The 22,351-nt window shown below is 37.7% G+C and overlaps 1 protein-coding gene and 1 non-coding gene across 7 annotated transcripts in view; one reads left to right on the top strand and one right to left on the bottom strand.

Annotated features, from left to right (window-relative positions):
- The window catches only part of CCDC138 (coiled-coil domain containing 138), a 147,580-nt gene that overhangs the window by 55,617 nt on the left and 69,612 nt on the right, over positions 1 to 22,351 (top strand). For 5 of the 6 annotated variants that reach the window (XM_086701491.1, XM_086701486.1, XM_086701489.1 and 2 more), the window contains one exon: positions 8,003 to 8,119. The exons of the other annotated variant lie outside the window; for it this stretch is intronic. In XM_086701491.1, the coding sequence (XP_086557617.1) occupies positions 8,003 to 8,119 (117 nt within the window). The remainder of the gene's footprint in view (positions 1 to 8,002; positions 8,120 to 22,351) is intronic. 6 annotated transcript variants of the gene reach the window in all.
- LOC112869782 (U6 spliceosomal RNA) lies at positions 18,703 to 18,809 on the bottom strand. The gene has a single exon (XR_003224428.1). It is a non-coding gene; the product is annotated as a U6 spliceosomal RNA (small nuclear RNA).

Genomic DNA, 22,351 nt, shown 5'->3' on the forward strand with positions numbered 1-22,351 from the left:
CTGTGGCAGCGGGAGGGAGTCAGACCCGCTGCCAGAGGGGTGGCCCGAAGAAGCACAGCGTTGGGTGTTTGTGCGAAGCGAGCAAGTTCCCTGGCAGGAACTGGTTCCTTTTGGGATTTTGGCTGGGGGATGGGCAGGGGAGATGGCGCTGGCGAGCGCCTTTGTTCCCCACCAAACTGAGCTCTGTCGTCCGGGGGCTCAGCAGCTCTCCCTCCCTTTGTCCTCCAGCCTTCCCGCTTTCCGAGCAGAGCTCTTAACTTATGACCTCCCAGACGCGAAGTCGCGCTTGCTGTCGGAACACAGTCCGTCCGGCCCCTCGCTTTTGCCAGCCAGACTCGGGGGCTCTGCTTGGCCGGCGAGCAGCCCCTCTGCCCTGGCTCCCTCCCGCCAGTCCGTGGAGCGCGCACCGCCTCGCCGTCCTTCCTACCCTCTTCTGTGGGCCTCTCATCTGAGCTTGGCTCCGGAGACTCCGTTCTGCTAATCCTCTGGCGGTTTTCTGGGTTATTTAGGCAGGTGTAGGTGGAATCTAAGTGATCAGCAGGACGCGCGTTGAGCCCAGCATCCTCCTACGCCGCCATCTTCCCTCTCTCCTCGCCAAAATAATTTCTAAAAGAAAATACGAACTGAGCTTTGGAACATTTCAGGCCTGGCATGGAATGCAGTTTTTACACAAGTGTCTTGTGGTTCAGAAATCCGATTTCACAGCTTATCTTCCGTTAGATGAACGTGTTTACGGTGTGTCTGGAGCTGGAGTAAGTTCCTGCAGGTGCCCAAGAGCAGGGGCCTCCTCTCTCCTCTCATTAATTTGCTGATGCCTAACTGCACTGACGCAGTGGTGAGATACCAGGGAGAGAGAGCTTTTCTCAGTTTTTAACAGTCTCTTATGTTTTGGCTCTCTCCCACTCTAACCTCTTTTTTTTTTTTTTTCCTTCCCTTCCCCCTTGGGTTTCTGTTAAGTTTCTTAGGATCCACATAAGAGTGAAACCATATGGTATCTGTCTTTCTCTGTATGGCTTATTTCACTTAGCATCACACTCTCCAGTTCCATCCACGTTACTACAAAAGGCCATATTTCATTCTTTCTCATTGCCACGTAGTATTCCATTGTGTATATAAACCACAATTTCTTTATCCATTCATCAGTTGATGGACATTTAGGCTCTTTCCATAATTTGGCTATTGTTGAGAGCAAGAAGCACAGATTAAAACAAACCTACAGTGAGATCTGACCTCAGACCTGTTAGGATCTCAAGTGTGTTCTCACCATCAAAAGTAAATAAAAGGTAACTGTGTGAGATGATGGGTATGTTAATTATCTTGGTTGTGGTAGCCATTTCACAATGTATACATATATTAAAACATCACATTTTACACCTTAAATACATTCAGTTTTGCTCATCTTATCTTAGTAATAAGGGTATATGGAAATAACATGAAAGAAAACATGGAATTGGGGAAAAGAGCAATGTATGTTAGTTATTTACAGAAGGTCTGGATGGCTGGAGTACCAGATGTGAAGAAAGTAATGGGCAGTAGTGGGAGAAGAAAGCATGGTTGAAGCATGGTGATCTTTGGAGTTTTGCCAACAAATTTGGCTTCTACATCTCTACAGCCCTAGCTTCTTACAGTGCCTGATAAAAACACATATTCAATAAATATTAATTGTTGTTAAGACCAAACCAGAAGATAAAAAAACCTCCATTGCTGGGAAAATTCTAACTAATAAAAATGAAATGTAAGACAAAACTTTTTTTTCTTATTAACTTTTATGCTCCAGAGGATACCATCATGAAAGTCAAAAGACAATTCAACTGAATAGAGAAAGTATTTTTCAAATCATATATCTGATAAGGGACTTCCATTTGAAATATATTTTAAAAAGCCTTACAACTTAGTAATATAAACGAAAACCTAATTAAAAATGCACTATGGATCTGAGTAGACATTTCTGTAAAAATCATATACAATTGGTCAATAAGCACATGAAATGATGCTCAACATTACTAACTTGGGAAATGCAAATCAAAACCATTTTGATATATCACATCCCATCACTAGGATGGCAAATTAAAAAACAAAAAACTAGGTAATCTTAATTGTGACGAAAATGTAAATGAAGAAATTGAAACTCCTATACTGCTGGTGAAATTATAAAACTGTAGCACCTTTGGAAAATAGTCTGGCAGTTCCTGAAAAGATTTAACATAGATTACTATGTAAGTCAGCATTTCCATTCCTAGGTATGTACAGGAGAGATGAAGGCATATGTACGCACAGAAATTTGTACAGGAATGTTCATAGCAGCGTGATTCATAATAGCCAAAAAGTGGACAATCCAAGTGTCCATCAGTGGATAAATGGATATGGTCTATGTATACAGTGGAATATTATTTGGTGGTAAAAAGAAATGCTGTATTGATGCATACTACAACATGAATGAACCTTGAGAATATTGAAAGTAGGGGCGCCTGAGTGGCCTCTGTTGGTTAAGTGTCTGACTTAGACTCGGGTCGTGATCTCACTGTTCATGAGTTCAAGCCCTGCATTGGGTTCTCTCTGGTCAGCACAGAGTCTGCTTCAGATCCTCTGTTTTCCTTTCTCTTTGAGTCTCTCTCTCTCTCTCTCTCTGTCTCTCTCTCTCTCTCTCTCTCAAATAAACATTTAAAAAAACAAATGAATCCAGTCTCAAACCTTAAAAAAAAAAAGAAAGAAAATATTCAAAGTGACAGAAGCAAGTCACAAAAGACCACATATTGTATGATTCCATTTATATGAAAAATCCAGAATAGGTAAATCTATATAGAGAAGGCATATCAGTGGTTGGGGCAGTATTGGGATGACTGCTAATGGTTAGGGTTTTTTGGGAGTAGGTGATGAAAATGTTCTAAAACTGATTATGATAATGGTTTTACCACTGTGTGAATATACTAAAAATCATTTAATTGTACACTTTAAATAGGTGAATTATATGGTGTATGAATTATGTCTCAATAAACGTATTAACAAAAAATTCACCACCACAACAAAAATAGAAATATAACCAGGCCTTTGTGGTTGTCTTGGTCGAGTCTCTTTAAACTTAAGATACTTCACTTTCTCCACCATCCTTCTTGCCTCCCATTTTTATGGTAGTTTGTGGAAGAGCTCAGTTGAGTATCTCACATTCTTAATTTTTCTGCATCCTTCTTTTTGGTATTATGTAACTTGTGTGGCAGAAATGCTTTATAGGTAATTCTGTGTACTCTATCTTGCCTACATATGTGTAGTCTCATTTGAAAGATTTCACTGTGAAAAAAATCACTTTGATGATGATGATGATGATACTTCTCTTCCTTCTCCTCCCACTCTTCCCCACTTGGGGCTGGAACTCACAACCCCAAGATCAAGGGTCACGTGCTCTACCAACTCAGCCAGCCACGTGCCCCAAATCACTTTGATTCTTTACCAATTTTAAATCTCATATTAAAATATAGGGGGAAGGGGATTAAGTATAGAAGATTTTACTGGAATTATGGCCTTAAGATAGTGAATAGTTATTAAATTCCATTTACCCATAAACATACAGTTTAGACATTTCTCCTTGAGGTGTCTAATTTTTCAATTTTGCTTGAAATTTCATTCCAGAAAATAATAACTAAGACTAGTAGGAAACCAGTGAAGATCTTTAAGGAGAAAATAGCATCAGATTTATGCTTTTGAAGATCCTTCACTGCAGTGAAGGCTCCAGAGCAGATGCTGGAGAACAGTTAGGAAAGTCTTAATGGCACAAAAACAGACACATAGACCAATGGAATAGAATAGAAACCCCAGAATTAGACCCACAAACGTATGGCCAACTAATCTTTGACAAAGCAGGAAAGAACATCCAATGGAAAAAAGACAGTCTCTTTAACAAATGGTGCTGGGAGAACTGGACAGCAACATGCAGAAGGTTGAAACTAGACCACTTTCTCACACCATTCACAAAAATAAACTCAAAATGGATAAAGGACCTGAATGTGAGACAGGAAACCATCAAAACCTTAGAGGACAAAGCAGGAAAAGACCTCTCTGACCTCAGCCGTAGCAATCTCTTACTCGACACATCCCCAAAGGCAAGGGAATTAAAAGCAAAAGTGAATTACTGGGACCTTATGAAGATAAAAAGCTTCTGCACAGCAAAGGAAACAACCAACAAAACTAAAAGGCAACCAACGGAATGGGAAAAGATATTTGCAAATGACATATCGGACAAAGGGCTAGTATCCAAAATCTATAAAGAGCTCACCAAACTCCACACCCGAAAAGCAAATAACCCAGTGAAGAAATGGGCAGAAAACATGAATAGACACTTCTCTAAAGAAGACATCCGGATGGCCAACAGGCACATGAAAAGATGTTCAGCGTCGCTCCTTATCAGGGAAATACAAATCAAAACCACACTCAGGTATCACCTCACGCCAGTCAGAGTGGCCCAAATGAACAAATCAGGAGACTATAGATGCTGGAGAGGATGTGGAGAAACGGGAACCCTCTTGCACTGTTGGTGGGAATGCAAATTGGTGCAGCCGCTCTGGAAAGCAGTGTGGAGGTTCCTCAGAAAATTAAAAATAGACCTACCCTATGACCCAGCAATAGCACTGCTAGGAATTTATCCAAGGGACACAGGAGTACTGATGCATAGGGGCACTTGTACCCCAATGTTCATAGCAGCACTCTCAACAATAGCCAAATTATGGAAAGAGCCTAAATGTCCATCAACTGATGAATGGATAAAGAAATTGTGGTTTATATACACAATGGAGTACTACGTGGCAATGAGAAAAAATGAAATATGGCCTTTTGTAGCAACGTGGATGGAACTGGAGAGTGTGATGCTAAGTGAAATAAGCCATACAGAGAAAGACAGATACCATATGGTTTCACTCGTATGTGGATCCTGAGAAACTTAAGAGAAACCCATGGGGGAGGGGAACAAAAAAAAAAAAAAAAAAAGAGGTTAGAGTGGGAGAGAGCCAAAGCATAAGAGACTGTTGAGAACTGAGAACAAACTAAAGGTTGATGGGGGGTGGGAGGGAGGAGAGGGTGGGTGATGGGTACTGAGGAGGGCACCTTTTGGGATGAGCACTGGGTGTTGTATGGAAACCAATTTGACAATAAATTTCATATATAAATAAAAAAAAAAAAGGAAAGTCTTAAGTAGTTCAGATGAATTAAGACAGTAATTTGCATTAGAATCATGGTTATGGAATTAGAAGTAGACTGTTGAGAAAATATTTAGGAGGTAAAACAGATGAGACTTCGTAATGGATCTAGTATATAAGTTGAGGTGTCTAGTTGGTTCCCAGGTTTCTGACTTTTGCAACTGGATGAATGTCAGTAGCATTCTCTCAAAATGGGAAATATTGGAGTACATCTGGGTTTGAGCCTCCTTAATCTGGTAAGTTCTGGACAAGCTGAGTTTGAGATACCAAAATGGATGTGTCTGATAGACATCAATATAAGGGACCAGAGCTCAACACAAAGAGGAGTCTGTGCTAGATATGTAAATATGGGAGTCATTAGTTTGTATGGGCTAATTAGTCTGTGTTGGCTAATACTGAATTTGAGGAACGCCAACATTTAATGACCAAGTGAGTGAAGATGAACCAGCCAGAAAGACTGATAGTGACTAGAGAAGTAGAAGGAAAACTAGGAGAAATTGGTGTCACAGAAGCCAATGAGTATTTCCAAAGGAGGAAGTAGTCAGTAGTGCCTGGATGGTACTGTGAAAGGCTACATATGTCCTTCCAAACTCGTATGTTTATTTTCTGTACCTATTGATCATATCTGTGGTCTAATTACATATGACTTTGTATCCTAGCTTTTATTGTTTTTACTTAATTATTAATATTTTTCTTGTTTATAATCTTTAGTCCACAGAGTGGATATACACTTTTTTTTTTAATATGAAATTTATTGTCAAATTGGTTTCCATACAACACCCAGTGCTTATCCCAACAGGTGCCCTCCTCAATGCCCATGATCCACTTTCCCCTCCCTCCCACCCCCCATCAACCCTCAATTTATTCTCAGGATTTAAGAGTCTCTTATGTTTTGGCTCCCTCCCTCTCTAACCTTTTTTTTTCCCCTTCCTCTCTGCCGTGGTCTTCTGTTAAGTTTCTCAGGATCCACGTAAGAGTGAAAACATATGGTATCTGTCTTTCTCTGTATGACTTATTTCACTTAGCATAACACTCTCCAGTTCCATCCATGTTGCTACAAAAGGCCATATTTCATTCTTTCTCATTGCCACGTTGTATTCCATTGTATATATAAAGCACAATTCCTTTATCTATTCATCAGTTGATGGACATTTAAGTTCATTCCATAATTTGGCTATTGTTGAAAGTGCTGCTATAAACATTGGGGCACAAGTGCCCCTATGCATCAGCACTCCTGTATCCCTTGGGTAAATACCTAGCAGTGCTATTGCTGAGTCATAGGGTAGATCAGTTTTTAATTTTTTGAGGAACCTCCACACTGTTTTCCAGAGCGGCTCCACCAGTTTGCATTCCCACCACCAGTGCAAGAGGGTTCCCGTTTCTCCACATCCTCGCCAGCATCTGTAGTCTCCTGATTTGTTCATTTTAGTCACTCTGACTGGCATGAGGTGGTATCTGAGTGTGTTTTTGATTTGTATTTTCCTGATGGGGAGCGACGTTGAGCATCTTTTCATGTGCCTGTTGGCCATCCGGATGTCTTCTTTAGAGAAGTGTCTATTCATGTTTTCTGCCCATTTCTTCACTGGATTATTTGTTTTTTGGGTGTGGAGTTCGAGTTAACCATTTCCCTATTGCTAAGTAATTAAGATACTTCTACATTTTTGAAGCACCTCATATGCTTTAGAAGGGGTGTATTTTAGGTGTTTTTCTTAGGCTACTATACCAGAAGTAGGATTCCATCAAAGGCTTAGAATATATCTTTGTGGTCTTGACATTTTCTAGCAAAATGACATATTTTTGAAGCAGTGTTCATAGACATCTTTTAAAAATTTTTTTTAATATTTTTATTTTTGAGAGACAGAGACAGAGCACTAGTGGGGGAGGGGCAGAGAGAGAGAGGGAGGCACAGAATCAGAAGTAGGCTCTAGGCTCTGAGCTGTCAGCACAGAGCTTGATGCAGGGCTTGAACTCACGAACCATGAGATCATGACCTGGGCCAAGGTAGGATGCTTAACCAGCTGAGCCACCCAGATGCCCCATAGACATGTTTTTTAAACATTTGATTATTTTTACAAATTGACTTTATTAATTATTATTATTTATGCAAGTCACACCTGTTAAGAGGAAAGTATTACCCCAATTGCTAAAATTTTATAGTATTTTTAAAAAATATTCTTTCAGGGGCGCCTGGGTGGCGCATTCGGTTAAGCGTCCGACTTCAGCCAGGTCACGATCTCGCGCTCCGTGAGTTCGAGCCCCGCATCAGGCTCTGGGCTGATGGCTCCGAGCCTGGAGCCTGTTTCCGATTCTGTGTCTCCCTCTCTCTCTGCTCCTCCCCCGTTCATGCTCTGTCTCTCTCTGTCCCAAAAATAAATTAAAAAAGCTTTGAAAAAAAAAATTTAAAAAAAAAAAAATATTCTTTCATATATCTTTTTCAATGTAAACCATAAATGGCATCATATTACACTTGTTTTTTTGTAATCCGCTTTTATCATCTAAATAAAATAACAGATTCCATTATAATTTTTAGTGGTTACATGTGTATCTTAAAATTACTTAATCTTTTAAAGTCCAGATAATATGTTTGTATAGGTTCATCTCATTTAAAATCTTAGTGTACTGCTGCTGGGTTAAGGGATATATGTATTTAAATTTTCAAATATATATTTCTACATGTGTTGCTTATGGTTTCAAAGTGAGGGTTTTTGTTAGAGAACTCTTTTTCTTTTGAAAAAGGATAATTTTTGGAAAATTGTGGTATTTGATTTCATACATCTAAAATTACTGTGCTTTTTTATCTTCCATCATTTTATCTTTAGCTTTTGCCTGTGATTACAGAGCAGTTACAGTGGATGCCATTTGTGAATGCCAAACTTCATCAGCCTTTTGTAAAATTTATATATTGGTCTCTAAGGCAGCTAGATGCTGGAACACAGGTAATTGATTAATAGTCTATGTTTTTTAATTATTTTTCTTGATCTTGTTCTTTTACAGGTTTTTTGTTCTGTTTACATTTCAGAACTTTTTGCCTTCTCTGCTTTATTTATTACTTTCCCTTTATCCTTTTATAAATACTGTTTTTCAGTGCCGTAGGTTTTAATCAATATGTAAAATTGTTTTTTGAGTTTCAAAATTATATAATAAGTGTCACTGTTCGGTTATTGTTAAAACCTACTGCCCCCTCCCCACTATATTTTATAATATTTCATATTTTACTGAAGGTAATGAAAATGTAAGATTTCTTGTGTTTATGCCAATAAGTACATATTAGCTAAATTAGATAATAATATTTATAATAGCCTAATCAGAGCAAAAAAATTATTCTAGCATATTATAAAATGAATGCTATATGTTATCTGTTCATATAAGGTTCATTCAATTTAAATTATGTCATGCATATGTAATCATTTGTGCTATGAGCTGTATTAGGTTTGTAAAATTTTATTTCCCTAATTAGTATTGATAAATGCTGTTATAGCTTTCATTTACTTAAAGGAGAAAAATGAATTTGTGCTTGGGTAGTGTAATCTTGGTCCTATGGAATTATAGAAGCACATAGCTAAATCACTCAGTGTGGTACTTATGATTAAGTAGTATTAATTGAGTCATGTGATTATTATGTAGTATGATGATTAAGGTTAAGCAAAAATATCTTTCCTGAGGTGGTATTCCATATATTTTGCCTCTGTGTTGCACAAGTAAACACAGGAGCATAAATGCACACATGTGCTTGCACACCCCCCAGCCCCATGGAATATCATTTTTAATTTATTAGTCTTAACTACATTTCTCACTAAACAAAGTTATATTGATTATCAGATCTTGTAATGTTGCTATCTTCTTTTTTAAATTTTATTTTGCTGTTTGTATAATGGTTTCTGAATGCTCTCAGCCACAAAAGGCTAGGCTCAGAAATTGAATGAAATCTTACTTTATCTTCCTTCCAAATATTCTTCTCATTTTCCTTCAGATAATTTATAGCTTATTTTTATCTACAAATATATACTCTGCACCCTACTCTGTGTGCTATTCTAGACAGATACTAGCCTGCATCTATGTTTCTAATGAAAAGTAGCATTCTTGCCACGGTCCTGTTTCTTTATTCAGCATTGATGGATTTCTAATATTTCAGTTTTTTTTTTTTTTAATTTTTTTTTTTCAACGTTTATTTATTTTTGGGACAGAGAGAGACAGAGCATGAACAGGGGAGGGGCAGAGAGAGGGAGACACAGAATCGGAAACAGGCTCCAGGCTCTGAGCCATCAGCCCAGAGCCTGACGCGGGGCTCGAACTCACGGACCGCGAGATCGTGACCTGGCTGAAGCCGGACGCTTAACCGACTGCGCCACCCAGGCGCCCCTCTAATATTTCAGTTTTAACAGTTGTCTGATTGCAAATACTTTTTCATTCTTTTTAATGTTTATTTTTAAGTTTTAAAAATGTTTGTTTATTTGTGAGAGTGAGAGAGACAGAATGTGTGCAGGGGAGGGGCAGAGAGAGAGGGAGACACAGAACTGGAAGTGGGTCCAGGCTCTGAGTTCATGTACTTTTTAAAAATTAAGCTTTTTATTTTGACATAATAGTAGATTCACTCAGTAATAACAACTACTACAGAGAAATCACTTGTGTCCCTAACCCACTTTCCCCCAATGGTAACATCTTGAAAAACTAGTACAATATCACAGCCACAATTGATAGTAGTCAAAATAGTAGGAGTTCTATATCACCATAGAGATTCTTCATGTTGCTTTTTTTATGTATGTGTATGTGTGTGTGTGTGTGTATATAAATATTTGGGTTCACAGTAAAATTGAGCACAGAAATTCCCCATATACTCCCTGACCCCACATATGTACTGCTTACCACACTATCAGCTTCCTGCAACAGAATTTGTTACAAATTGTTACAATTTGTTACACTTGATGAACCTATCTTGGTATGTCCTTCCACTCCAAGTCCATACCTTACATTAGAGTTCACTTGTGTTTTACATTCTCTGAGTTTTGACAAAAATATAATGGTATATGACCATCATTTACAGAATAATTTGATACTAAAAATAGTTTTCCCTAAAATTCCTCTGTGCTCTGCCTATTTATACTTCCCTCACCCCTAATTCCTGCAGACCACTAATCCTTTTACTCTTTGCTTTTTACATAATGTCATAGCTTTGCCCTTTACAGAATATCATATAGTTATTCTGTATGTCGCCTTTTCAGATTGGCTTCTTTCACTTAGCAGTATGTATTTAAGATTGCTCCATGTCTTTTCTTGGTTTGATAGCTCATTTCTTTCAGTGCTGAGTAACACTCCGTTGTCTGTATGTACCACGGTTTATCCATTCACCTAATGAAGGTTCTCTTGATTGCTTCCAAGTTTTGGCACATATGAATAATATAAACATCCATGTGCAGGATTTGTGTGACATTAATTTTCAATTCCTTTGGGTAAATACCAAGGAGCACAATTGTTAGATAGAGATGGTAAGAGTATGTTTAATTTTTTTGAAAAACTGTAAGCTGCCTTCCAAAGTGGCTATACCATTTTGCATTTTACCAGCAGTGAATGAGAGTTTCTGTTGCTCCACATCCTCATCAACATTTGGTGTTGTCAGTGTTTTGGGTTTTGGCTGTTCTAATTGGTGTAGAGTCAAGTCTCCTTTTAATTTGCAATTCCCTAATGGCATACTGTTGGGCATCTTTTCATATGCTGATTTGCCATCTGTATGTCTTCTCTGGTGAGGTTTCCAGGTTCTTTTGCCCATTTTTTAAATTGGGTTTTCTTACAATAGCGTTTTTAGAATTCTTTCTAAATTTTGGATAACAGTTCTTTATCAGATGTGTCTTTGCAGATATTTTCTCCTCCCAATCTGTTTCTCATTTCTCATTCTCTTGACAGAGTGGTTTTTAATTTTAATGAAGTCCAATTTCTCAGTTATTTTTTGTGCATCATGCCTTTAGTGTGGTATCTAAAAAGTATTTATTGTATCTAGCATCTTACACACTCATGGAGAATTGACCCCTTTATTATTGTGTAATGCCTTTCTTTCCCTGGTAACTTTCCTTGCTCTGAGGTCTGTTTTGTCTGAAATTAATATAGTTATTCCAGCTAGCTTTTGATTAGTGTTTGCATGGTATATCTTTCTATCCATTTACTTTCAATCTGTATTTGTCTTTATATTTAAAGTTGGTTTCTTAAAAAATAAAAAATAGGGGCGCCTGGGTGGCGCAGTCGGTTAAGCGTCCGACTTCAGCCAGGTCACGATCTCGCGGTCCGTGAGTTCGAGCCCCGCGTCGGGCTCTGGGCTGATGGCTCAGAGCCTGGAGCCTGTTTCCGATTCTGTGTCTCCCTCTCTCTCTGCCCCTCCCCCGTTCATGCTCTGTCTCTCTCTGTCCCAAAAATAAATAAACGTTGAAAAAAAAAATTAAAAAAAAAAATAAATAAAAAATAAAAAAAAATAAAGTGGGTTTCTTGTCGACAATGTGGGTCTTGTATTTTGATTTAGTCTGATAATCTCTTTTAATTGGTATATTTTGACTATTGATATTGAAAGTGATTATTGATATTGTTGGATTAATATCTACCATAGTTGTCACTGTTTTTTATTTATTGACAATTATTCTTTGTTCCTGTTTTGTTCTCTCAGTCTTTTCCTGCCTTTTGTGGTTTTAATTGGACCTTTTATATGCTTCTTTTTTTTTTTTTTATTTATATATGAAATTTATTGTCAAATTGGTTTCCATACAACACCCAGTGCTCATCCCAAAAGGTGCCCTCCTCAGTACCCATCACCCACCCTCTCCTCCCTCCCACCCCCCTTCAACCCTTAGTTTGTTCTCAGTTCTCAACAGTCTCTTATGCTTTGGCTCTCTCCCACTCTAACCTCTTTTTTTTTTTTTTTTTTTTGTTCCCCTCCCCCATGGGTTTCTCTTAAGTTTCTCAGGATCCACATTAGAGTGAAACCATATGGTATCTGTCTTTCTCTGTATGGCTTATTTCACTTAGCATCACACTCTCCAGTTCCATCCACGTTGCTACAAAAGGCCATATTTCATTTTTTCTCATTGCCACGTAGTACTCCATTGTGTATATAAACCACAATTTCTTTATCCATTCATCAGTTGATGGACATTTAGGCTCTTTCCATAATTTGGCTATTGTTGAGAGTGCTGCTATGAACATTGGGGTACAAGTGCCCCTATGCATCAGTGCTCCTGTGTCCCTTGGATAAATTCCTAGCAGTGCTATTGCTGGGTCATAGGGTAGGTCTATTTTTAATTTTCTGAGGAACCTCCACACTGCTTTCCAGAGCGGCTGCACCAATTTGCATTCCCACCAACAGTGCAAGAGGGTTCCCGTTTCTCCACATCCTCTCCAGCATCTATAGTCTCCTGATTTGTTCATTTTGGCCACTCTGACTGGCGTGAGGTGATATCTGAGTGTGGTTTTGATTTGTATTTCCCTGATAAGGAGCGACGCTGAACATCTTTTCATGTGCCTGTTGGCCATCCGGATGTCTTCTTTAGAGAAGTGTCTATTCATGTTTTCTGCCCATTTCTTCACTGGGTTATTTGCTTTTCGGGTGTGGAGTTTGGTGAGCTCTTTATAGATTTTGGATACTAGCCCTTTGTCCGATATGTCATTTGCAAATATCTTTTCCCATTCCGTTGGTTGCCTTTTAGTTTTGTTGGTTGTTTCCTTTGCTGTGCAGAAGCTTTTTATCTTCATAAGGTCCCAGTAATTCACTTTTGCTTTTAATTCCCTTGCCTTTGGGGATGTGTCGAGTAAGAGATTGCTACGGCTGAGGTCAGAGAGGTCTTTTCCTGCTTTCTCCTCTAAGGTTTTGATGGTTTCCTGTCTCACATTCAGGTCCTTTATCCATTTGGAGTTTATTTTTGTGAATGGTGTGAGAAAGTGGTCTAGTTTCAACCTTCTGCATGTTGCTGTCCAGTTCTCCCAGCACCATTTGTTGAAGAGACTGTCTTTTTTCCATTGGATGTTCTTTCCTGCTTTGTCAAAGATGAGTTGGCCGTGCGTTTGTGGGTCTAGTTCCGGGGTTTCTATTCTATTCCATTGGTCTATGTGTCTGTTTTGGTGCCAATACCATGCTGTCTTGATGATGACAGCTTTGTAGTAGAGGCTAAAGTCTGGGATTGTGATGCCTCCTGCTTTGGTCTTCTTCTTCAAAATTACTTTGGCTATTCGGGGCCTTTTGTGGTTCCATATGAATTTTAGGATTGCTTGTTCTAGTTTCGAGAAGAATGCTGGTGCAATTTTGATTGGGATTGCATTGAATGTGTAGATAGCTTTGGGTAGTATTGACATTTTGACAATATTTATTCTTCCAATCCATGAGCAGGGAATGTCTTTCCATTTCTTTAAATCTTCTTCAATTACCTTCATAAGCTTTCTATAGTTTTCAGCATACAGATCCTTTACATCTTTGGTTAGATTGATTCCTAGGTATTTTATGCTTCTTGGTGCAATTGTGAATTGGATCAGTTTCTTTATTTGTCTTTCTGTTGCTTCATTGTTAGTGTATAAGAATGCAACTGATTTCTGTACATTGATTTTGTATCCTGCAACTTTGCTGAATTCATGTATCAGTTCTAGCAGACTTTTGGTGGAGTCTATCGGATTTTCCATGTATAATATCATGTCATCTGCAAAGAGCGAAAGCTTGACTTCATCTTTGCCAATTTTGACGCCTTTGATTTCCTTTTGTTGTCTGATTGCTGATGCTAGAACTTCCAGCACTATGTTAAACAACAGCGGTGAGAGTGGGCATCCCTGTCGTGTTCCTGATCTCAGGGAAAAAGCTCTCAGTTTTTCCCCGTTGAGGATGATGTTAGCTGTGGGCTTTTCATAAATGGCTTTTATGATCTTTAAGTATGTTCCTTCTATCCCGACTTTCTCAAGAGTTTTTATTAAGAAAGGGTGCTGGATTTTGTCAAAGGCCTTTTCTGCATCGATTGACAGGATCATATGGTTTTTCTCTTTTTTTTTGTTAATGTGATGTATCACGTTGATTGATTTGCGAATGTTGAACCAGCCCTGCATCCCAGGGATGAATCCCACTTGATCATGGTGAATAATTCTTTTTATATGCCGTTGAATTCGATTTGCTAGTATCTTATTGAGAATTTTTGCATCCATATTCATCAGGGATATTGGCCGGTAGTTCTCTTTTCTTACTGGGTCTCTGTCTGGTTTAGGAATCAAAGTAATACTGGCTTCATAGAATGAGTCTGGAAGTTTTCCTTCCCTTTCTATTTCTTGGAATAGCTTGAGAAGGATAGGTATTATCTCTGCTTTAAACGTCTGGTAGAACTCTCCTGGGAAGCCATCTGGTCCTGGACTCTTATTTGTTGGGAGATTTTTGATAACCGATTCAATTTCTTCGCTGGTGATGGGTCTGTTCAAGCTTTCTATTTCCTCCTGATTGAGTTTTGGAAGAGTGTGGGTGTTCAGGAATTTGTGCATTTCTTCTAGGTTGTCCAATTTGTTGGCATATAATTTTTCATAGTATTCCCTGATAATTGTTTGTATCTCTGAGGGATTGGTTGTAATCATTCCATTTTCATTCATGATTTTATCTATTTGGGTCATCTCCCTTTTCTTTTTGAGAAGCCTGGCTAGAGGTTTGTCAATTTTGTTTATTTTTTCAAAAAACCAACTCTTGGTTTCGTTGATCTGCTCTACAGTTTTTTTAGATTCTATATTGTTTATTTCTGCTCTGATCTTTATTATTTCTCTTCTTCTGCTGGGTTTAGGCTGCCTTTGCTGTTCTGCTTCTAGTTGCTTTAGGTGTGCTGTTAGATTTTGTATTTGGGTTTTTTCTTGTTTCTTGAGATAGGCCTGGATTGCAATGTATTTTCCTCTCAGGACTGCCTTCGCTGCGTCCCAAAGCGTTTGGATTGTTGTATTTTCATTTTCGTTTGTTTCCATATATTTTTTAATTTCTTCTCTAATTGCCTGGTTGACCCACTCATTCGTTAGTAGGGTGTTCTTTAACCTCCATGCTTTTGGAGGTTTTCCAGACTTTTTTCTGTGGTTGATTTCAAGCTTCATAGCGTTGTGGTCTGAAAGTATGCATGGTATGATTTCAATTCTTGTAAACTTATGAAGGGCTGTTTTGTGACCCAGTATATGATCTATCTTGGAGAATGTTCCATGTGCACTCGAGAAGAAAGTATATTCTGTTGCTTTGGGATGCAGAGTTCTAAATATATCTGTCAAGTCCATCTGATCCAATGTCTCATTCAGGGCCCTTGTTTCTTTATTGATCGTGTGTCTAGATGATCTATCCATTTCTGTAAGTGGGGTGTTAAAGTCCCCTGCAATTACCACATTCTTATCAATAAGGTTGCTTGTGTTTATGAGTAATTGTTTTATATATTTGGGCGCTCCGGTATTCGGCGCATAGACATTTATAATTGTTAGCTCTTCCTGATGGATAGACCCTGTCACTATTATATAATGTCCTTCTTCATCTCTTGTTACAGCCTTTAATTTAAAGTCTAGTTTGTCTGATATAAGGATGGCTACTCCAGCTTTCTTTTGGCTTCCAGTAGCATGATAAATAGTTCTCCATCCCCTCACTCTCAATCTAAAGGTGTCCTCAGGTCTAAAATGAGTCTCTTGTAGACAGCAAATAGATGGGTCTTGTTTTTTTATCCATTCTGATACCCTATTGGACCTTTTATATGCTTCTAACTTTCCCTTCTTTCTTAGCCGTCAGTTGTACTTCTTTTTTTACATTTTTTAGTGGTTGCCCTGACTTTGCAATATACACTTAGAACTACTCTAAATCCACTTTCAAATTACACTATACAGCTTTACATGTAGTGTGAGTATCTTATAATACAGTAGACTCACCTTACCTGCGATTTCAGTTACCCATGGTAAACCAAAGTCTGGAAGCAGATGATCCTCCTTCTGAAGTATTGTCAAAGGTCAGTAATAGTCTAATGCTAAGTAGTGTTACAATGTCTATATCATTTACCTCACTTTGTCTCATCCTGTAGACATTTTAGCATCTACAGTATTACCATAAGGGTGAGTACAGTACAAATATGATATTTTGAGAGAGAGAGAGAGGCCACACTCATACAACTTTTATTATGGCATGTTGTTGTAATCTGTTTTATTATTGTTAACCTCTTACTGTGCATAACTTATAAATTAAACTTTATCATAGGTATGTATGTATAGGAAAAGATGCAGTATATAAAAGGTTTGGTACCGTCCATGGTTTCGGATATCCACTGTGGTCTTGGAACACATGTCCCGTGATAAGGGGGGACTACTATAACAAAATACTGCTGATGTCTTCCTCCTGTCTCTTATTCCCTTGTATAATTCCTGTCATTCATTTCATTACACATTAACCTACATAAACGTATATATCTATATCTACGTCTATGATACAATGATCAATAATACAATTGTGTATACACACATACACACACAGGCACACATGCACATGCTCACAGACACACAGGCATCCATAATCCAACACATTGTTGCTATTGTTTTCAAAAAACTTATCTGTTAGATCAGTTAATAACAAATAAAAGCACTTATTCTTTCTCTAATGCTCTTTATGTACATCCAGGTTTCTAAGCTATATAATTTTCCTTGTCTCTAAATAACTTTTATTAATATTACTTTCAGTAACAGAATCCCTCAATTTTTGTTGGTGTGAGAAAATCTTTATTTTTCCTTTATTTTTGATAGATAATTTCAGAGTATGTAGATAATTTCAGAGTATGGTGGGGTTTTTTCCTCAGCATTTTAAACATTTCATTGTATTTTCTTCATGCTTACATGGTTTTTGAGGAGACTTTGGATGTAATTCTTATCTTTGCTTCTCTGTAAATAACTTTTTTTCTTTTTTGGCTTCTATCAAGATTTTTAAAAAAAGCTTTTATTTTCTGAAGTTTGAATATGATATGCCTTAATGCATTTTTGTGTGTGTGGTATTTATCCTCTTAGGTGTTCTCTGAGCTTCCTGGTTTTGTGGGGTTTGTTTCTTGTGTTAATTTGGAGGAAATTCTGTCATTACTGCTCTATATATATATATATATATATATATATATATATTTTTTTTTTTTTTTTTTTTGAGAGTGTGTGAGTGAGTGAGGGGCAGAGGAAGAATCCCAGGAAGTGCAGAGAGAGAGGAGACAGAGTGCAGAGCCCAGAGCAGGGCTCAAGGTCACCAGAAGCAGGGCTCAAGATCACCCAATGTGGGGTTCAAACTCACAAGTCGTGAGATCATGACCTGAGCCCAAGTGGGATGCTTCACCAGCTGAGCCACCTAGGATCCCCACTTCAAATATTTATTTTATTCCTTTGTTTATTTTCCTTCTGGTATTTTCATTACCCATGTGTTGCACCTTTTGTAATTGTCTCATAATTTTTGGATATTCTGTTCCATTTTTTCCAGTTTGGGTTTTCCTCCTTGTGTTCCAATTTGTTGATGTGCTTTCAGACTTAGATATTATTTCTTTGTCTGTGTCTAGTCTACTAATGAGCCCACCAAAAGTATTCTGCATTTACAGTGTTTCTGATCTCTAGTATTTTTGTTTTTTTGGGTTTAATTTATTTATTTTGGGGGGGTACAGAGAGAGAGGGAGAGAGAGAATTCCAAGGAGGCTCCACACTATCAGCACAGAGCCCAACACTGGGCTCAATCTCAAGAACCGTGAGATCATGACCTGAGCCAAAATCAAGAGTCAGACGCTTAACTGACTGAGCCACCCAGGTGCCCCTCTGTTATTTCTTTTGATTCTTTCTTAGAGTTTCCATCTCTCTGCTCTCTGTTGTCTACTTGTTTCATTAGAGCTCTTAGAATATTAATCATAGTTGTTTTAAATTCTTTGATTATTCCAGCATTTCTACCATATTTGAGTCTGATTCTGAAGTTTGCTCTGTCTTTTCACACTGTGTTTTTTGCCTTTTAGCATGGCTTGTAATTTTTTCTTGTTATCTGGACATGATGTACTATGTAAAAGTGACTGCTGTAAATGAGCCTTCAATACTATGGTAAGATGTGTGGGAAGGGGAAGTGTTCTGTAGTTGTGTAATTCAGTCTCAGTCATTTGGTGAGCTTGTGTCTCAGGCTGTGAACTTCATAAATGCCTCTCAGTTTTTCTCCCCATGAGGTGGGGCAGGATTGCTAGAGTGGGCTGGAGTTTCGTATTTCTTTTCTGCTAGGTCTGTTAGACTCTTATAAAATCTCAGTAGGTTAAGCTCTGGTAAAGTAGTTTCTCTTGAGGACAGATCTTTTTAACAAGGACAAAATTGTGTCATATTTCCAAATGGTTACTTTTTTACCCCCCTCTACCTGAAGCATGAGGGGATTTTTCTCCAGTCTTCACTGTGAGAACTGTTAGAGCTCCTCATCTAAAACCAACAAAATCTGAGAACTCCCTTGTGACTGGCCACAGCCAGCATTTTTAACTCTCAGACTTGTTCACATTGGGCCTCCAGCAGTTTTCTTTTCTTTTTCCTTTTTTTAAATATGGCACACTTCATGAATTTGCATGTCATCCATACTCAGGGGCCATGCTAATCTTTTCTGTATTGTTCCAATTTTAGTATATGTGCTGCCGAAGCAAGCACTCCAGCAATTTTTGGTTATGGTTCATATTTTCCTACCCTGGTACCAGTTCCCACAGAGATTTCAGCTCATGGGTTTCTGCTGCAGTAAGCTGTAATTCTCTGTATTCACCTGTCTGTCTCCAAATTTGGGCTTTGCCCTGTGTTCTCACTTCTGTTGGATCTAAGAAAGTTTAATTTTTCAGTTGTTCAGCTTTTTTACTTTTGTTAGGATGGAGTGATAACTTCCAACCCCTTTACCTGCCTAACCAGAAATCAGAAGTTCTCATGTTGCATTTTTATAGCAATACCCACTTTCCTCCTGGTCTACCCCCTCTTTAATCCCTCCAGCCATGAACTTCCATTTCTATGATTTTGTCATTTCACAAATGTTATATGAGTGGAATTATATAGTATGTAACCCCTTAAGATTGACTTTTTACTTAGCATAATTTGCTGGAGATCTATTTAAGTTGTGGCATTTCTTTTTATTGATTCCATGATAGGAATATACCACATTTTAACCATTCATTGGTTAAAGGAAACTGGTTTTTAACCATTATAAATGCTGTAAACATTTATGTGGAGGTTTTTGTGTATAAATAGTTTTTATTCCTCTAGGATAAATGTCCAAGAGTGTAGTTGTTGTATGGTAGCTCCATTTTTAATTTTTTTAATAAACTGCCAAATTTTAAGAGTGATTTTATTATTTTATGCTCTTACCAGCAATATATGAGTGATCTAGTTTCTCCATGACCTCACCAGCATTTAGTGTTTTTATTATTTTTTAAGTTTTATTTTTTATTTTATATTTTATTTTATTTGTTTTGTTATTTTATTTTACGTTTTTTTTTAATTTTAGAGAGAGAGATTGCAAGCAGGGGAGGGGCAGAGAGAGGCAAACAGAAAATCCCAAGCAGGCTCTGTAGGAGCGGTGTGGAGCCTGACAAGGAGCTTGGACCCACCAACTGTGAGATCATGACCTGAGCCAAAACGAAGAGTCAGAAGCTTAACTGACTGAGTCACCCAGGCACCACTATGTTGTTACTATTTTTTATTTTCACCATTCTGGTAGTATTGTTTTCTCATTGGAGTTTTCATTTGCATCTCTCCAGTGGCTAAACGTATCTTCTCATGTGTTTGCTTTCCAAATGTATATCCTCTTCAGTATGTTACTGTCTTTTGCCCATTCTCTAATTGGATTATTTGTCTTCCGTTGTTTTGAGACTGTTTACATACTTTAGGTACTAGTCCTTTGTTGGATATGTCATTTGGAAATACTATTTTTCTTTTTTTGTAGCTTGTATTTTCATCCAACCAAGGTCTTTTTGCAGAGCTTTAAATTTTGATGATTTCCAGTGAACTGGTTTTTCCTTTTGTGGATGTTGCTTTTGGGGTCAAGTGTAAGGATTTTTTGCCTAACCCTAAATTGTGTTCTCCTGGTTTTTTTCTTTTTTTTTTTTTTCTTTTTTTTTTTTTCAACGTTTATTATTTATTTTTGGGACAGAGAGAGACAGAGCATGAACGGGGGAGGGGCAGAGAGAAAGGGAGGCACAGAATCGGAAACAGGCTCCAGGCTCTGAGCCATCAGCCCAGAGCCTGACGCGGGGCTCGAACTCACGGACTGCGAGATCGTGACCTGGCTGAAGTCGGACGCTTAACGACTGCGCCACCCAGGCGCCCCTCTCCTGGTTTTTTTCTTAAAATTTTCTACGTTTGCATTTTCTGCATTTAAGTCCGTGTACAGTTTGAGTTAATTTTGTATGAGGTGTGAGACTTAGATCAAGATTACATTTTTGCCTGTAAATGTCCAGTTGCTCTAGCACCTTTTACTGAAAAGGCTTTCCTTCCTCTGCACCTTTGTCAGTTGGGAATAATTATGTGGGCTTCTTTCTTGATTCTCTGTTATGTCCATGTATCTGTATGTCTGTTCCTTTGCCAGTTCCATACTGTTGATTACTATAATTTTAAAATATGTTTTGAGAAAAAAAAAAAAGAGAGAGAGGGAGAGAGCCAAAACATGAGTCTCTTAAAGACTGAGAATAAACTGAGGGTTGATGGGGGGTGGGAGGGAGGGGAAAGTGGGTGTTGGGCATTGAGGAGGGCACCTGTTGGGATAAGCACTGGGTGTTGTATGGAAACCAATTTGACAATAAATTTCAGGAAAAGAAAAAAATAAAATATGTTTTGAAGTTGAGTAGTTTGATTTTTTACCCATTTTCCTGTTTTTCTTTTATTTAATTAAAAAAAATTTTTTTTAATATTTGGTTATTTTTGAGAGAGAGAGAGAGAGTGAGCATGAGCAGTGGAGGGGCGGCAGAGAGAGAGAGAGGGAGACACAGAATCAGAAGCAGGCTCCAGGCCTCGGGCTGTTAGCACAGAGCCTGATATGGGGCTCAAACTCACAAACTGCGAGATCATGACCTGAGCTGAAATTGGACAGTAAATGGACTGAGCCACCCAGGTGCCCCCTCATATTCCTGTTTTTCAAAAATGTTTATAAATAGTTCCTTTGCCTTTACTTATACATTTTAGAATAATCTTCACTATCTACAAAATATCTTGCTGAGGTTTTGATACAAATTGCATTAGCCTGTATACAAATTTAAGAAAAATTGGTGTCTTTACAGTGTTGGGTGTTCCAGTTCAGAAACATGATTTCTCCATTTTTTTAGAAAGTTGATTTTTTTCATCCATGTTATGTAGTTTTAAGCATAGAATTCCTGTCCATTATTTGTTAATTTTCAGCTGCATATTTAGTGTTTTTGAGTGGTTAAAGTTGGTATTTTTAAAATTTTGTTGTCCCTGTTGTTCATTCTGTATCCTATGACCATAATCTTATTAGTTTTAGGAGTTTTCTTGAAGATTCTTTGGGATTTTGTATATAGTCATGCATCTATGAATAAGAAAGTTTTCTTGTTTTCCTTTTTTGACTATATGCTTTCAATTTTTGTCTTTCATAAGCTACAATATCTAGGACTATGGTGAATATGAATGATAATGGAAGTCATTGGCTTGTTCTTGATCTTAGGGGAAAATAGTCCTTTCGCTATTAATATTAGCTATAGTTTATAGATGCTTTTTGTCAAGTTTAGTTCCCCTCTATTACTATTTTTCTGAGTTTTTATAATCATGAATGAGTGTTAAAATGTTTTTTAAATGGATTTTTGTATTTACTGATAGGATCATGTGATTTTTTTCTTTAACCTGATAATGTGGCTTTCAAATGGCTTTCAAATACTGAGCTAGTCATGTGTTCCTAAAATAAAACCCACTTGGCCATGTTGTATAGTTCTTTTTATATTTGCTGAATTCTGTTTCCTAATATTTTGTTAAAGAGTTTCCTATCTATATTCATTAGGGGTATTGATTTACAGTTTTCTTTTATACTGTCTTTGGTTTTGTATCAGGGTCATACTATGTTCATAAAATTTATTGGGAATTGTACCATCCTCTTACTTTTCTAAAAGAAATTAGATAGAATTAGTGTTCATTTTTATTCAGACATCTAGTAGAATTCTTCTATGAAACTCAGCCTGAATATGTCTTTTTTTGGGAGATTCAAG

This window comes from Puma concolor, chromosome A3 (assembly GCF_028749965.1).
Source record: "Puma concolor isolate L17-30 chromosome A3, mPumCon1.1.hap2, whole genome shotgun sequence".
NCBI lineage: Eukaryota > Metazoa > Chordata > Mammalia > Carnivora > Felidae > Puma > Puma concolor.